Source organism: Rhinoderma darwinii, chromosome 4 (assembly GCF_050947455.1).
Source record: "Rhinoderma darwinii isolate aRhiDar2 chromosome 4, aRhiDar2.hap1, whole genome shotgun sequence".
NCBI classification, from domain to species: Eukaryota; Metazoa; Chordata; class Amphibia; order Anura; family Rhinodermatidae; genus Rhinoderma; species Rhinoderma darwinii.
The window spans coordinates 155,968,676-155,987,128 of NC_134690.1; the positions used below are offsets into that span (position 1 = coordinate 155,968,676).

Consider the following 18,453-nt stretch of genomic DNA (forward strand, 5'->3'; position numbering starts at 1 on the left):
GTTCCGTGGCTACTGCCCCTTCCCTTGCGTGTTCCCTGTTTGTTTTCCTGTGCACTTAGACAGCGTAGGGACCGCCGCCCAGTTGTACCTCGTCGCCTAGGGCGGGTCGTTGCAAGTAGGCAGGGACAGGGCGGTGGGTAGATTAGGGCTCACTTTCCCTTCACCTCCTTCCTGCCATTACAATGACAATGCACCATCTCATGCTGCAAAGAATACATCTGTGTCATTGGCTGCTCTGGGCATAAAAGGAGAGAAACTCATGTTGTGGCCCCCATGTTCCCCTGACCTCAACCCTATTGAGAACCTTTGGAGCATCCTCAAGCAAAATATCTATGAGGGAGGGAGGCAGTTCACATCAAAACAGAAGCTGTGGGAGGCTATTCTGACATCCTGCAAAGATATTCAAGCAGAAACTATCCAAATACTCACAAATTCAATGGATGCAAGAATTGTGAAGGTGATATCAAAGAAGGGGTCCTATGTTAACATGTAACTTGGCATGTTACGTTTTTTTTTTGATTGAAAGAGCTTTTGATTTCTGTAAATATGACCTCCTGATGCTGCAAATTCAACAAATTACCATTTTAGTTCTCTTTACAACCTTTAAAATGTTTTGATCTCTGTTGTGCATAATAATTTGAAACAGTGCATTTTGAGTTTTTTACTTCTAAAAAAAAATCTGTTATCATTAGGAGATTTGTTCAATAAAGTCGCATTATACTCCAACGGTTGATGGCTTGAAGATTATACTGACTGTCATTTGCATCAACTATTTAGGAAAATCAGCGAAAAATAACATTTGCATAATAATTTGGAACGCGGTGTATATAGATCCGTATGAAAGGAGCAAACGAGCGCCGATCAACGAGCTGACTCATTGAACTCTGCTCATTTTTTTATGGCTAGTATTGGCTGGTGTAAAATGACCCTAAGCTGAATGTCAATCACAACCTTCACACATAATTTAACTAAAACCAGATGGCGGTGTTGATGTTCTAACTCACCAACATACCCTCTAACATAAAGATATCATGGAGCTGGGGTTTTGGTCTTAGTAATGTCTCCTTACCATGGTCTAATGATAGTATGAGAAATGATTCACATGCTCTCATAGATTAATCTGAATGCCAATAACCAGCTGCACTTACAATCTAACAATAAACGGATGATGGCATTAACATTATTGCTCAGGTTGAGTGGCTAGAATGAATACTGAAGATGCCACTATATATGTATGTATGTATGTATGCGTACAAGATAGTAAAAAAAAAAAAAAAAAAAAGGCAACCCACACTTCTACTATGATATTTTTCACATTTTTAACAGGGTCTGTGCATCAATGATGAAGATACGCTGGACAACAAAAATCAGAACAGTGATCATCATTTTTCAATGAGTGGAAAGACATATGAAAACCTAGAAAAATATTTTTATGACTTATTGCCAAAAGTAAGTGGTAATCACAATTTTAAAATATGCTTTGAATAATACATTTTTAGGCTGGATTCACACATGTAATTTTTGATTAAATATTTTTTTTTAGTCAATGTCAGTGGTGAGTTCTAGAGGATGAACTAAGGAAAGACTTCACGCGTGTCGTACGCACCTATATTACTCTATGGGGCAGTTTAGACGATGCGTGAATTTTGCGCAGCGTGAGTGCGTTGCGTAAAACTCACGACATGTTCTATAATCGTGCGTTTTTCACGCATCACGCACCCATTGAAGTCAATGGGTGCGTGAAAACCATGCATGCCGCACGGAAGCACTTCCGTGCGAACTGCGTGATTCGCGCAAGAGCTGTCAAAAGGATGAATGTAAACAGAAAAGCACCACGTGCTTTTCTGTTTACAAACATCCAAACGGAGTGTCAAATTAGAGATGAGCGCACCGAACTTCACCGGGTTCGGCCGAACTCGTTTTGACCGAACCCGGCAAAAAATGTTCGGGTACGCGACGTCAGGAGACAGTCACGGCGCACGGTGCTGAAAGACTTAAACTGTTTCAGCACCATGGACAGTGACTTTCGATCACAATATACATATACGTGTAAAAAAAAACAGAAGTTCGGACTTACCGATAAGTCCCGGCATCTTCCTCCAGTCCGACCTCCCGGGATGACAATTAAGTCCAAGTAACAGCTGCAGCCAATCACAGGCCAAGCACAGGCTGCAGCCAATCACAGGCTGCAGCGGTCTCATGGACTGCCGCGTCATCCTGGGAGGTGGGGCCGGATGACAAGAGAGGGACGCGTCACCAAGGCAACGGCCGGGAGACCGGACTGGAGGAAGCAGGCAGTTCATGGTAAGTTTGAAAGTCTTTTTTGATTCACAGGTTGGTGTATATTGTGATCGGCATTCACTGTCGAGGGTGCTGAAATAGTTACTGCCGATCAGTTAGCTCTTTCAGCACCTTGGACAGTGACGGGCGTCGACTAGCCTCATCTCTATGATGGCGGCTGCGCGAAAATCACGCAGCCGCGCATCATACACGGATGACACACGGAGCTGTCAATTGCCTTTTGCGCACGCAAAGCGCAGCGTTTCTTGCGCGCGCAAAACGCACACGCTCGTGTAAATCAGGCCTAAGGGCTTGGCCAGACATGGCGGAATTGCTCTGGTATTCCGCTGCGGCCAGTCCGCTGTGGAAATCCGCAGCGGACATTTTCTCCATTGGTTTCCACACCTTTTTAGTTAGGTTCATGCACACGTGGCGGAAAACTCCGCTGCGTACCATAGGCTGCGGTGCGGAATTTGGTGTCCGCAGCATACACTGGTAGCGGACTTGTTGCAGACTTATTGCGGAATTTCTCCATTGACTTCAATGGAGATTCAAAATTCCGCAATGAAATCCGCAGATGTTATGTGTGTTGCGTTGCGGATTGGTTTTACGAACAGGATATTTCTTCATTCTGGCTGGACCTATGTGTTTCGAGGTCTATAGCCAGACTGAGATGAAATGTTTTAAAAGAGAGCAGGATGTACTCTTCACCTGAATACGCAACGGCTAATCCGCATCAATTTACTGCACATTTTAGGCAAAGGCGCAACGGAATCTGCAACACAGATTATGTGCGCCATTGATGCGGACAGTGTCGCCAGAAATACGCGATGTCTGGCCATGCCCTAAGGCTGGGTTCCCACATAGTGTAAACAATGTAGAATATACGTAATGGAATTCTGTGCGGAAATTCCGCAGCATGTACATAGAAGCAAAGTAGATGAGATTTTGCAAATCTCAGGCACACACTGCGTAAATAAATCATAGAGTTGTGCAAAAACTTGAAGCATGTAAATTTATTCTGTTCAGAGATTCTGTGTGTTTGGTCCATAGGCTTCAATAGAAAGCATAAATTCCACCCTGAAAATTGCAAGTTGAGTTATGCTGCAGTTTGTACAGGGATTCCTTAGCGGGATCACAGTAAAAACCACAGAAAATCTGCAGGTGCACATAAAGTTTGCTATAATCAATGCTTCACAATAAATTCGCAGGTACATTCACTACGGAAAATCTGCAGCATTTCCGCTGCAAAATGCACAATTTGCTGCAGATTTTTGTGACTCATTTATTTAACTGTGTTTTTTTGAGATTCTGTTGCAGGTTTTCTATTGCCAAAAATCATCAGGGTCTCCTGACTGTGGGAATATATCCTAAGTTCTTGTTCACAAAGTGAAGATTTGCATCCAAAACCAGAATTGGATCCAGGAGAGCAGACCTATAAAGCCTTCCTTTGTATTTTTCTTCTGTTTAGGTTCCATTCCTGGCTTGGCTTGAAAAAATTCATGCAAAATCTGCAGCAAATCTGCACTGTGTGAACAAGTCCTAGGGGTGCAGTCACATGCGGCAGAAATTTCTGCAACCGAAAATCAGATCCATTAATCTGAAAGGAACTTGAAGAAATCCATGCACCTGCTGCAGAAACAACCTCATTCAGATGAATGGAACTGATTTTCAGTCACTTATCATGTGCACCATCTCCTGCATCACCCAAAGTAAGGTTTTTACCTGTCAGTAGAGTGCAATAAATAAGTCTCCACAGAGTTGTAAATTGTGTACAACGTACAGTATTATTATGTCAATTCTTAGTTTTCCACATAATCAACTGTTAATACCATTTAATGCCTTTGCATTACTAAATAGATATTAATGAATGGTACCGTTTTTGCACGAATGTCACCTGGACAGAAATCAACAATTATTGATGAATATCGAAAACTTGAGTAAGTATGTTTATTACCAGTATGTGGAAAATGAAATATATAAATAGACATACAGTTATTACAGGCCTTCAGACCTTTGTTAGGCCCCCGACTCCCATGGAAACCCATCAGTGGCCTGCGATCACCTTCACTGGCTGCCGATGGGTGACAAAGGGAAGCCCCACTCTCTGTAAACCACTTAGATGCTGCATTTGCTATTGACCGCAGCATCTAAGAGGTTAAATGACTGGGATCGGAGGTTTCTTCAATCCTATCTGTTAGAGCAGGAGCTTGGCTGTCATTAGACACCCGAGCCCCCCGCTCCAGCCTGCACGGGACACTGTTCGTGATAAAAGACATCAAAAGGCATATTGGTGGTCATTAATGGGTTAAACTGAGCTGCAGCAGTATCTGTGTAGCTAATTCTAATTTCAGGTACTGAAGAGCAGGGTATATGGTAGAGTCACAGCACTTCTAGGGCACTCAGAGCCATGGTACAGTTTAGGAGTGGTCAATAGGTTTGTGTGTACTTGGACTATCAATAAATGCACTGTACATACATGTTCATGTTACAGGCTGATACTCGGGTAATAAAAGTGTGTACTAATAACTAATATTTTATGGTAAACTATACCTAATTCCTGACTGATGTGTATCTGGCGGATTGGTGAGAAAAAATTATGCATATACTTCATATTTTTAGTCTGTTCTCATTATCATAGATCATAAGTTAACCCTCCTGGGATTGAAGATGAATATGCAATGGATATTGTAAACGTCTTCGGCTCTGTTCACACTGCCATGAGAGGTTCTTTTTGTCAGATTTGATATCAAGAATAGAGCAGCATGCAGCCAGCACTGTGTTGTGGTAACAGCGACAAAGATGTGAACAAAGTCTTAGACACAGTCCTTCAAGTCTGGATTACCATGGAAGTACCAAACTCGGAAACATTCCCATTATTCATGTTTTTTCGAGAGCAAGTTTACTGTAAAGCAGAACTACATTCAGGGCAGGATCGAGGTTGGTGGAGGCCCCTGAACCAAACATTTGGTGGCAGCCCCTCCCCATTATTATGTACTAGGACATCTGGTGTCTGTGTTTGAGGAAACAAGGAATGCATGCTGGATTTTAATATGCCTATTCATTTGTTCATCTGGGAGATAAGGGGAGTCACATGTGCCTGGCCACTGCTCATTAACATCTTCCTATGGGAATAAAAATGCACCACTTTATTTTTTTCTAGTTATCAGTGTAGCCAGATGTGGTATCGCATCTCCATGCGAGAAGAACAGAGCTCCGACCCTTAATAATAAAAGCTACATAGTAACCTCTTTGCACATATTAACATATAAAAATGTTTTTATTGTCAAAGTGTCTAGGGAGAGCCTGAAGAAACAGGGTGGTGAAGGCCCCCAGGGCATGTGCCCCTTGTGCACTGCGTATAATCCATTCCTGACTATAATAACTAGCATGTTATATAATTTCCTTCTAAAGTGCTGTACCCATTTATGTGTTCCAGTTATTTTGTGGGGATGTGTGGAGATGGAGCCAATGACTGCGCAGTAAGTCAATATTTTCTACTTTTTTCTTGAATTTCATTTTATACCAAAAAATTAATAAACACAATGGCCACATCACCTTCAGACTTGTCTGTCAACTACATATGTTTATCGGAATTATGTGTTCATGGAAGAAAGAAAAGTTAAAAAACTTGTGAAATAATTAAAAAACTTTACCTACTCTCCTAACTTTTCAAACTAAAGTTATGAGTGAAACAATGCTCAGCGAACACACATCATATTAAGATCTTTCTGAATTGCACTCCAATCATTCTATACCTATTGGGCCATATTTATTAATACTGCATGGAATTTAATTTTAATATATATATATATAGTATAGTATTACTTTGATTCCCTGCAAATGTCAAACATTTAGAATCAATTCTACCATATCTGCTCATAACATTTTAATATCAGGGACAATTTTGCTTTGACCTATTAAACACATTTGGATTTACAAAAGAGCTTTTGTTTTGCATATATTACTTTTATCCTTCTGCTAATAATGCTTTCTTGACTACAAATAGAGATATGCTCACACTTACTCCTCATCTGTTCCATCATTTTCTTTTATTGAGGTGTGAATAACATTCACTTCAATAGATGCAAAAAAAATTCTGTTTGTCAAGGTAATGCTATGTTCAGCGGGAATATTTGTAATGTTCTGCCGAATATACTATATGTCTGTACAGTTGCATACATTTGCTATTGAAATAAAAATAAAAAGCATAGCGCAGTACACTTTGTTGTTTGCATGCAGTTGTGTTGAAAAGCAGATGCAAACCGAAAGGACACTCTTTTTTATACATTTGGTTAATGAAAGCCTATGGGCATGTTAGATGGTTACACCAAACATAGACGTGATGTGAACCTAGTCTAAGCCTTACATTCTTTTTTTACCCTGGATTACACTGGAAACTGCCATCCATCATGGCAATTGTGATATCCATCATTTTCATCCATTAGTTAATTGAATTTCATTTAAAAAAAAATGGATGGGATGGACAAAATGTTAGTACGCACACCTAAATTATCTCTTCTTGACTACTGTGGCATACCAACAAACAGACACCTCTCCAATCTATTTATAAAGTCTGTGCGACTCATCGGTCTCTCCTTTCATTCCTATAATACCACCCTCATTGTTTGCCAGTCCCCACTGGCTCCCTATCACACTGGCTCCCTATCCAATTATGTTCTGTCCTACATTTCTTTTTGATAGTTATAATTCAGATACTGAGCCACATGCAACATCCACTCTGCCAATGACACCTCCACTCAACCGCTCTAATCACCTCCTCACACTCTTGCATGCAAGACTTCTTTTGTGCCTCCCTTCTCTTCTGGAACTTTCTCCTTTAGTCCATCCAACACTGTAAATCCCTCTAAAACGTTAAACTCTTCGAATAGTTCCTCAACAGATATTCCCGCACCACGTCTATCTGACATGTCTAGAACTTCTAAGGGTATGTTCACACGCAGTGAGCAAAAACGTCTGAAAATCAGGAGCTGTTTTCAGGCGAAAACAGCTCCTGATTTTCAGACTTTTTTTAATAACTCGCGTTTTTCACGGCGTAATTACGGCCGTTTTTCGAGCTTTTGGAGTCAATGAAAAACTCCTCCAAAAACATCCCAAGAAGTGTCCTGCAATTCTTTTGACGAGCTGTCATTTTACGCGTCGTATTTTGACAACGACGCGTAAAATAAAGGCTCGTGGGAACAAAACATCATAATTCCCATTGAAAGCAATGGGCAGATGTTTGTAGGCGTATTAGGGACGTTTTTTCGGGCGTAATTCGAGGCATAAAACATACCCTTACTCCTTTCCCTAAACTCTTGTATTTACTCCCTAATCCTTAAAGATTGTAAAATCATATGGGCAGAGCACCTACCTAATGGATCTTGTAAACATTATCTGTACCACGCTGTCTTTTAAAATTGTTATGCTCTGTAGGGTGCTACAAAGGTTGATGGCACTATATGAATTATACTAATAGTATTTTTTTTTAATCAAAAATGGCTTCCCACTGGCATCAACTGAACGGGGCAGATTTACGAATGCCGTCTAATATTTACACAGCGTTAACTTAGACAAGTCAGAGATTAACTAAATTTATCAAAGTGTCACGCACTGTATGATAGATTTCACTCATCTTGCTAGACATGTTAGAATTTTTTTTTCTTCCATTAACCTTCTTTTGGTTGGCTTCGTTTACGTCAGATTTTTGTACAAAAGTTTTAGCACAGGCCAGCGCATTTTGAGCCACATCAACTATTCTGCTAAGCCACACCCCTTTTATAGACACCTTTAAAAAATGTCTAGTGAGGCGCAAACATCTATTATTTTTGGTGCAAATCCCCCAAAAATAGTGATATTGCTCCAAAGTCTTTTAGTGTCAAAAAATTCTAGAAACAGATTAAACTTCTGAAAACCTGTGAATAGACCCTTATGCACAATGTAATGATAGATCATGTCATTGATATACAAACCTTTTTCCAGGCTTTAAAAATGGCTAATGCCGGGATTTCCTTATCTGAGGAAGAAGCTTCTGTAGCTGCAACATTTAACTCACAGGTCACAAACATTTCCTGTGTTCCAGAGATGCTGAAGTAAGTGATATAACTAGAAATTCTGACAAACTAACTTTTTGTTATTGTATGCAAACAAACTGTATATTTAAAAAACTATGAAAAATAAATACCAAATAAATGATCTGACATCTGACAAAACAAATAGTTATTAAATTACATTTTCTGCCTAAAATACGGCTAGTCATTTGCCATTTAATAGCATTTCCTCATTGAATAAAAATACAGTCAACTGAACCATTCCATAGTGTGAGTTACATTAAAGAGGCTCTGTCACCTGATTTTGCAACCCCTATCTGCTACTGCAGCAGATAGGCGCTGCAATGTAGATTACAGTAACGTTTTTATTTTTAAAAAACGAGCATTTTTGGCCAAGTTATGGCCATTTTTGTATTTATGCAAATGAGGCTTGCAAAAGTACAACTGGGCGTGTTGAAAAGTAAAAGTACAACTGGGCGTGTATTATGTGCGTACATCGGGGCGTGTTTACTACTTTTACTAGCTGGGCGTTGTGTATAGAAGTATCATCCACTTCTCTTCAGAAGGCGCTGCAATGTAGATTACAGTAACGTTTTTATTTTTAAAAAACGAGCATTTTTGGCCAAGTTATGGCCATTTTTGTATTTATGCAAATGAGGCTTGCAAAAGTACAACTGGGCGTGTTGAAAAGTAAAAGTACAACTGGGCGTGTATTATGTGCGTACATCGGGGTGTATTTACTACTTTTACTAGCTGGGCGTTGTGTATAGAAGTATCATCCATCCGTTGTGTAGCTACTTTTACTAGCTGGGCGTTGTGTATAGAAGTATCATCCATCCGTTGTGTATAGAAGTATCATCCACTTCTCTTCAGAAGGCGCTGCAATGTAGATTACAGTAACGTTTTTATTTTTAAAAAACGAGCATTTTTGGCCAAGTTATGGCCATTTTTGTATTTATGCAAATGAGGCTTGCAAAAGTACAACTGGGCGTGTTGAAAAGTAAAAGTACAACTGGGCGTGTATTATGTGCGTACATCGGGGTGTATTTACTACTTTTACTAGCTGGGCGTTGTGTATAGAAGTATCATCCACTTCTCTTCAGAACGCCCAGCTTCTGGCAGTGCAGATCTGTGACGTCACTCACAGGTCCTGCATCGTGTCGGCCACATCGGCACCAGAGGCTACAGTTGATTCTGCAGCAGCATCAGCGTTTGCAGGTAAGTAGCTACATCGATTTACCTGCAAACGCCGATGCTGCTGCAGAATCATCTGTAGCCTCTGGTGCCGGCTCGTCTGACACGATGCAGGACTTGTGAGTGACGTCACAGCGTGATCTCTCGAGAACACGCTGTGTCTGCACTGCCAGAAGCTGGGCGTTCTGAAGAGAAGTGGATGATACTTCTCGTCAGAAAGCCCAGCTAGTAAAAGTAGTAAACACGCCCCGATGTACGCACATAATACACGCCCAGTTGTACTTTTACTTTTCAACACGCCCAGTTGTACTTTTGCAAGCCTCATTTACATAAATGCAAAAATGGTCATAACTTGGCCAAAAATGCTCGTTTTTTAAAAATAAAAACGTTACTGTAATCTACATTGCAGCGCCGATCTGCTGCAATAGCAGATAGGGGCTGCAAAATCTGGTGACAGAGCCTCTTTAATATTTAATTCAGCCATTGACGCGTTTTCTAGGTCTCCTGCACATGTGGCAAACGGGGCAGGGATTTCAAAGGAAAGGTTTTCCTGTGTTCTTTTGATGGGTTCAGCTGCAGTTTTTGGCAAGAATTATCAAGCCCTTCATTTTTCACTTTTAGGGCTCATGTACATGGCACAAGTTGTATGGAGCCATAATAGGCATCCACAGCTGTCTACAGGGCTACTATCAGGGCAACATCAGTGGTGCTGATGTCAAAGTATAATACATGAGTTGGCTTATTTGATAGGATTTTTGGGGGGCTGAAAGGGTACATGAAGATCGTATTATCTCCTTTCCATTCCCCCATAGGTGCCCACATAGAAATCCTAACACCAGATGCCAACCATCTTTACACAATGAGGTACAAGATGGATGATTGGATACATGTGAAGTTCCCAAATGTGGCCCTTGCTAACATGTAATCCATTGAAATGCATTGATATCATGTGAGGATGTGATTTATCACATGGAATCAAAAACATGGATGGTTGTCCCTATTGCAAGGCAACATCACACAAAACTACAACGTATCTGGGCAGCCGTTAGCACAAAAAAAAGTACTAAAGTAGTCCCAATGTAGCCTTATGAGGTATTTCTGTAACACATATTATCTTACTTATATATTACAATACATGACTTATATTACAATTATATGACTTATGTATTACAAAATGAAGAGTAACATTCCCCATGTGATGATGTAAAGTTTCTCTTTTATCTCTATCTAGTTCCTTTATGTAGTGATTTTCCACCTGTCCCAGAGTAGTTGCTTTTTTTGACAATTATATCACGAATGTATTTGAACTGCATGATACATATATGATTCTTTACAAACGATTTACTAACAAAGTCTCAAGACCAGACATGACTTTGATTTTTGCTTTAAGCCAGCTGTAAACTACTGTTGCTATTATTTTTTGTTTTTTTAAATAATTTGTATTATCATTTTTATTAAATAAAATAATTAAAAAATGACATTAATTGGTAAACAAGTATAACATAACATCCTGCCTTTCCAGCCATCAAGCCACCATTGTATTAAAGGTGGTGACATGTAACAATAGTTCATAAAATGTTGTGTGCCCTACAGGGAGGGACGAGCAGCCCTTGTCACATCATTCTGCATGTTTAAATACATGGCTATGTTTGGATTAACGGAATATATTAACACATTGCTGTTATACTGGGTAAGTGGTTATAGATTATATTTTATTTGTTTCATTATGTTAATTTTTTATATTGAAACGTTTTTTTTTACACAAATATTGAGCAGTTTATGTATCACTAAATCAATCTTTTAATCAATCAATCAATCGATCGATCGATCGATCAATCGATCCACAGAAATTACACCCCTATTACCCATGATGATAGTTTAATCAATTGGAATATTGGTGCTTTTACTATGTGCTTATGCCCATTATTTTTATTGGAGCATGGAGGGAAACCAGAGTACCCAAAGGAAACCCATGTAGACACTGCGAGAGGATGCATATGTAAATTGAGGGAACAGAGGCTGATATGCCCCCAACACCTTAATTACAACAGCAATCTACAATGAGGCTGGGGACCTCTTCCACCGCAGGAGTTCCCCCATCAGGTTGTACTCAGGTATGCATGTCACTGTGAATCCTTGTGGGTCCTTGTGCGAGCCACCCACTACCACACATCTTATGCCACTATGAAGTTGCCTTCTTAGTGGAACTGCACCACATGTCCTGTATGATCGCTGCCTCAAAGAGCATCTCCACAGGTCATGGTGATTGCGAAAAGTCCAACAGTGGAACAAGGCAACCATGTGTCCTGCCTGATGTTAAAGCACCGTTGTACATAGTGTAAAGTTCACTCTTTTTCTGCTAGCGCATGACACAGAATAGGGCCATTCTTTAAATGCTATACTACTGAACAATTTGCAGCAGTTAATGATTTATATATGCATGAGAGATACTTGGGTGCCTAAGGTTATTAAACTCCCAGAGTCGTCTCCCACTTCAAGATGTTTTGCACAGCTTAAACTGTCTAATAAGTGTGCTTTACAGCATGAGTATATCTCTTTGTACCTCTCCTTTAGCAGCACATCTGCCTTTATCTTCCAATATGGCAGCTTACAGAGTGTTATGGAATCGTTAGTTGAGCAATTCCCAGAGTGAATGTTGAAGGCATTGCTATGTGAGTGATTCCCCATAGGCAGCTGGAGACTGTCTGGGACAAGCGTGCAAGTAAATCTGCTACCTCAAATCCATCACAACTCTAATCAGCAGAGTCTAAGACTACTCTATGGTCTTCACCAGAGCCCACCCCAAGGCAGGTTGGATTTGGCTGCATAGAACCCAGGTTGCTTTAACAGAGTACGGTGTTGGACAAGAGGTGCAATGCAGGCAATACCAGAACAGATCACAAGATGACCAGAGGGAAAACAGAAAGCCCAAATCACAAACTTAGAGGATATCAGGAAAAGCCAACGTCAAAACCAGCCGGCAGCAGAATGTTCAAATCAGTAAGCAAAGTGTAAATCCAGAGACACGCCGAGGTCCAGTTCCAAAAGTCCATATAGTCAAAACTACGGGGTACAATCAGGAGCTTGATCAAACACATGGAAACAAGGAGTATCACAAGCAAAGAAGACAGAACCAAACCCGATTTAAATAACATTCAATCTGATCGGAAGAAAGACAGAGAAGTGGGATAGGCTCTGCAACTAAAACCAGAGCCGCCCAGAGGCTAGACTGGTAGTCATGGCAATCTTAAAGGGACGGACGTTTCCTAAGAGGTAACCATTATGGGGCCAAATTTGGCAGTCTGTTAAGGAGCAGTGTAATTTCCAAAGCACAATTTACCCTCTGAATTCTGTAGCAAGGTTCCTCTTACTGTGGTCCTATGGCCTGTCTCCCTCTTCTGCTCTCTCCCTGTAAGAAGCAGCTCTCCCTGACTCCACCTGTGTGCTGACCTTGCTCACTCCCTGGCCGCTTCTCCTTTTAACCTCTACAAACCCCTATGCTCATGATGCAGCAATGTCCCTACATCACTGCCCACCGTCCAGTCGAAACCCTGCACTAGTTAAGTGCTGTGCCAGCTGTGCCGCTCTTTCCCCTGCCTCTAAGGCTGAGTTCACACTTTGCGGTCACAGTGCCATTAAGAGGTTTTGCCACAAATCAGCTTTATTTTTAATTTGATTGTTAATGAATACGCGGTTTTGTAGGTAAACAACTAAATCTTTGCGACTTTATCAAATTAATTTGAAAACCACGCAAAACCAAATATCAGTAAGGTTTTGGCCTGCATTACACGCTGTGGCCACAACGTGTGAAGCTAGCCTAACCACAGGCTCAGTATACAGCTGTGGTCAGTGAGTGTCTCCACGGCAATAAAATGCCAGCACCCGCTGATATATATGATGGCACCGGGCTGTACCCCTACACCACTGATGTGCGTAAGATGGTGAAACAATAAAACGCGACACATGAGGGAAAGGGGACTCAGGACAGCACCCACAAGGGTACACATAAGGGACATAAAGAATAGCACAAAAAGGGTGTGCACTAACTAACCTGTACTGCAATGTGTGCCCCCCCATACACACATGTTCCTTCTGTTCTTATTCAAACCAATTTATTTCTGTATATACTGATAGTAAAAACAATTTAATACAATTTGCATGTACAGTTTCAGTCCGTCCCCCCAATGAACTTTATATCTATCTATGTACCATGGTATTTATCTGTTTCAAATCATGTGGATTCACATTCGGTCACATTTACAGTCTTCTTTTTACAACTAACATAACATTTTTTTTCATGTAGAGTACCTTTTGTACTCTGAGATCGCACCAACTACACCCACCGCTCTCTCAAACCATCCATGTATTACATAGACGCCAGTCAAATGAATGGCCACCATGCAATTCTACATTTCCCGTGCAGTGGCCGCATCTGGCCAGTTTAGACTCCCCCCAGCAAAATTAGATGTTTGCCAGTGGTGCTGGAAGGGGCCACATTCTGAAAGGGTTTGTCTCTGATGAGACAACCTCTTTAAGTCCAGCCAAAATAAAGTAGGAAGCAATGAAGACCAGAACCTTTATTTAATCTAATCTACTTTAGGGACTTACATGTTAGCCTGATACTCTCTAGGTAACTAGTACCAGGCACATTTTTTGTCCTTTTTTTCTTTAAGACCATGGATACACTTTTTACAATGGCAGGCATTTCTACATTATGTATATTTGCATATAACAGTGCATGTTTATGTTTGTATTTACGTTTCAAACCATTGACTTAAAAGTATTCCTCAACATGAGGTTTCTTATTTGCATATAAAATATACCCTAATTTACTTTATGTTTCAGCAACGAAACATTTTTGGAAATAATCAGTGGCTTATACATGACTTTGCTATTGTGTTCATAATCTTTTTTACAAGTAAGTAAACCAACATTAAAGAAGAAACACTTGTGCATTACTTATGTTTGCAACTATTTGCTTAATGTGTATGGATTTTGTGGATTTTTCAGTGAGTTCTACCCCTGCCTTTCCAAAACTGGCACCATATAGACCACCGGGACAGATGATTTCACCCCCTGTGTTGTTTTCAGTGATCTTTAATGTCCTCTTTACAATTGTCTTGCACACGTATGCATTTCTTATGGTTCAGAATCAGCCATGGTACGAGAAAGATGACATTTATAGGTAAATAACTGAATTTACATGTTATTTGATATTATGGTGATGCTATTTTTTATTTTATTTTAATGAATGTATTATTATCATTATGGTTCGTATCCTGTGTGTAAAGGGTTTGTCCAGTCTTATCTAAATAAAGGATAATCATGATAAAACATTCTGCTCTGCAACTTCCAAATATACTTTGACTCTCTTAAATAAAAAAGTATTCCAACCAAAAATTTCAGTGTTTTAGATTCTAGCTTTCCCTTTTTTTAGGGCAGAGTTCAAAGTGAAAAACTTGATCGTATTGATCGCTGTGGCCACGTTTTGTAAATAGAAACATTCTTGACATTGATTAGAATTGACATCAATGTCTGATTACTGGAAGTTCCATACATTGGACCCTTAATGATCCAAAGAGCAAAAGGGCCTTTACTCCGCTATTTACATCAGCCCCATAGAGAAAGAATGGGGCAGTAGTGTCCAAACATGTCCACCGCTCCATTCGAGCTTGGAATGGGACCGTCGTTTTCAAGTTTGTTGGGAGTCCCAGTGGTGCGACCCACAGCGGTCAAATATTTATTACCTATCCTATGGATAGGTAATAAGTGATTTTCATGGGGCAACCTCATTAAGGATTAATGCAAAATTGCACAAAGTCGTTCATGAGTGTAAAGTGCTGTGTAGCGTTTTTGCAATGGCCCGGGTGTCTACTTTAAATAAAATACGTGGGTATGGGAGGTTTTATTTGTTTATGCCTTTCCCCATCACTACTTTTCTTTTTGCAAATACATTTTCTTTTACACAGAATATAACAACAGAACTGTACCAATGTTTAGCTAAACAAACTCAATTCTTCTCTTTCAAGTGCCTGTCATCCGGGAAATGAAAGCTTAAACCAGAATCTTACTCACATATTAATTCATGAAAGGACCAAAATAAACTATGAAAGCTTTGAAAGCACAACATTATGGCTGATAACATCTGTGCATCTGGTGATTTTTGCTTTCGTGTTCTCCAAAGGAAAACCTTTCCGAAAACCATTGTATACCAACTGTGAGTTCATATCTTATACATCCCAGCATATTTCTTTCTGGGTATTTTTTTAGGACAATTGTGTATTGTTTTTATTATCAGAATTTTTTTTAGCTTCATGAATTTCAGAAAAAAAACAATAGTTGTATAGTGTTAGCCAATGAAATATATATGGCGTCAGATACTTTAGTATAAAAAGTACTAAGGTATTACAAAAATGATACCACCCAATAGCTTACCACCCAAAAATATTACAATTGCAGCCTTTCAAGGTTTAGAGATGCCCTACATCAGGCATATTTACAAATGGCTAAAGTAGAATAAAGCACAATACTTTAGATATTACCCAAAAACATAGAGCAATAAAATGTATAGTTTGTGGCAGATGGAAACATAATAAATGCACCACAAAGCTGGGTGGTAAGTATGGGCACCATATCTTATGGAAATGCTATCTTATGTGATAGTTTTACAGCACATTTTAAATTTGGAATGAAGATTGCCACAGCTGTCCAGTCTTCTTCAGGAACCAGCACCCTGATGAGGATGTGGTTGTGGATACAATAACTATATAGTATAGTGATATTGTCAATCAAGGTGAATTGAAATAAAGGGGCTTTCCTATAATCATTATTTATCAGCTATCCACAGGATAGGTAATAAATATCTGATCGGTGGAGGTTCGACCGATGGGACCCCCACAGATCACGAGAATGGGCTTATTTTGCCGTTCCTGGGAGCCCCATAGGAATGCAGTATTAGTGCTGATGCTCGGCCACTGCTCCATTTGTTTCTATTGGGCTACCAAAGATAGCGCTCGGCAGCCTCATAGAAATGAATGGAGTGATGGTCGAGCATGCGGTAGTAATTTTACTCACAGTAAATTAGTTTATAAGCTTAACATTTCAATGGGAAAGAGGAGTAAAAAATTAGATTGAATGATAAGTTCATCACAACAGTCTGCTATGGAATATGCAGATAGAGTAACTAGAGTACAATGTATGTACATGGGTGAAAAGTTAATTGAGGGACAGAAGACAAGAAGTAGTTGTGGGATACAACAACTGAGGAGTGGTGAGCCACAAGGCTATGAACTGAATCTATAATATACAGTCACGGCTGTGAGGATATGTGGACCCACTAGGCCGCTCCGCCCTAACGGAGTAGCAGCTGGCCAAACTACAGTCAATGAAAAGTCTTTAGAACTATTGTACATGTATAGAAGTTCTGACAGACACGTGGCGTAGCAGACAACTTGGCACAGATGACACTTGTCGTGGCAGATAACAATTGGCATGGCAGATGACACTTGCATGGCAGATGACACTTGGCACAGAGGATGAACTCGACTCAACACTAGACTATGCTAAGGAACAGACACAATAACTGGATAAGGAATGCAGGATACGGGAACACAGGATACAACTAGGGGACCATTTGCAATAACAAACATGGGTAGACACAACAGCACTTAGGCACAGGAAGGAGTGCAGGATGGACTTCTGTCGGGCAGGGTGCACAGGGATAGGCTAGGGAGGAATATAGTGGTGTGCGCGCTGGCCTGTCACCAGCGCACACAACCTACGGGAGCGAGGCACAGCTGGGAGCAGTACATGCCGGGATCCCGGGGAAGGAGGAGCAGGACACGGGCACAAAGGTAATAGATGCTTGCGGCCGCTAGCAGAAGCCAGATAGCGGCGAACACCGGCCACCAGCGCTACATACAATACATTGAGAGCATCTGATTGTTTACATAAGAACATTTCCTATGTTTAATTTTAGTTATGTTTAAAATAAGTATTATGGTTAAGACATAGCTACATTGCTATACAGGTTTTTTTTATGTTGCAGATTTATTTGTGGTTGTTCTGATAATAGAAACTGCCTTCAACATCTTCTTCATATTTGCTGACTTTCCACACATCTATCTTAATTTGGAAGTAAGTTAATTTAATTGTGTCATTTCTATGTGTTGGTCGTCTTCTTCACACAGTACATACAGACCCTTCATTGTCTGACTAAGGTATTCATGTGACTTCTTTATTTCCAGCTTGTCTGCACTCCCACCAGCTGGAGAATACACATGATAATTTTACTGGCTGTATGCCTAGTGGTGTCGTTCCTAGTGGAGGTCAGTCGCGCTTCTGTTATAAGCAATCTGCTTGTATTTTATTACTTTTACTTACACGGCATAATTCTCAGTATTACGCCGTATACATATATGATATTCCTCTTTTTATGCTGTTTAGTAAGACTGATTTACACAATCTGATTAGATACAGTGTTGATACCATTAATGATTCAGTCCTCAGTTAAAGCGGTTGTCCCACAATTCAATATTACATTTCTCTATTAGATCACGCAAAACAGGACAATTTCTCACATCACTGTGTTTAAATATTGCTGTTACACTTGTTATGGCGCCCATTGGTGTTCTTTTGATTCACTCTTAGAACGTCCACCTCATGTGTCTAACCACCCAGATCCTCCTGTGCACACGTGGTGGCGTGATTCCTGCTATTGTGAAGGCCTGTCAGTAAGAATCAGGACAATAGCAGTAAAGTTTTTTTCCTCAGCACTGATTACAGTAGGTAAAGAGAAGGAATCCCAAGCACACCAGGGGGCGCCATAACAAACATGTAACAGTAATATCTATGCACAAGAGAATTAAAAAAATATATAAAAAAAAAAATCATTTCAATGTTTTGTGTAATCTAACAGAGAAATTGAATA

The 18,453-nt window shown here is 40.2% G+C and overlaps 1 protein-coding gene across 1 annotated transcript in view; it reads left to right on the forward strand.

Moving 5' to 3' along the window:
* LOC142759514 (putative cation-transporting ATPase 13A4) overlaps positions 1 to 18,453 on the forward strand; it is a 74,461-nt gene that overhangs the window by 53,712 nt on the left and 2,296 nt on the right. Inside the window, exons 21-30 of the mRNA XM_075861760.1 lie at positions 1,327 to 1,449; positions 4,141 to 4,220; positions 5,720 to 5,762; positions 8,263 to 8,372; positions 11,118 to 11,214; positions 14,370 to 14,442; positions 14,535 to 14,709; positions 15,554 to 15,741; positions 17,572 to 17,660; positions 17,771 to 17,851. Of these exons, the coding sequence (XP_075717875.1) occupies positions 1,327 to 1,449; positions 4,141 to 4,220; positions 5,720 to 5,762; positions 8,263 to 8,372; positions 11,118 to 11,214; positions 14,370 to 14,442; positions 14,535 to 14,709; positions 15,554 to 15,741; positions 17,572 to 17,660; positions 17,771 to 17,851 (1,059 nt within the window). The remainder of the gene's footprint in view (positions 1 to 1,326; positions 1,450 to 4,140; positions 4,221 to 5,719; positions 5,763 to 8,262; positions 8,373 to 11,117; positions 11,215 to 14,369; positions 14,443 to 14,534; positions 14,710 to 15,553; positions 15,742 to 17,571; positions 17,661 to 17,770; positions 17,852 to 18,453) is intronic.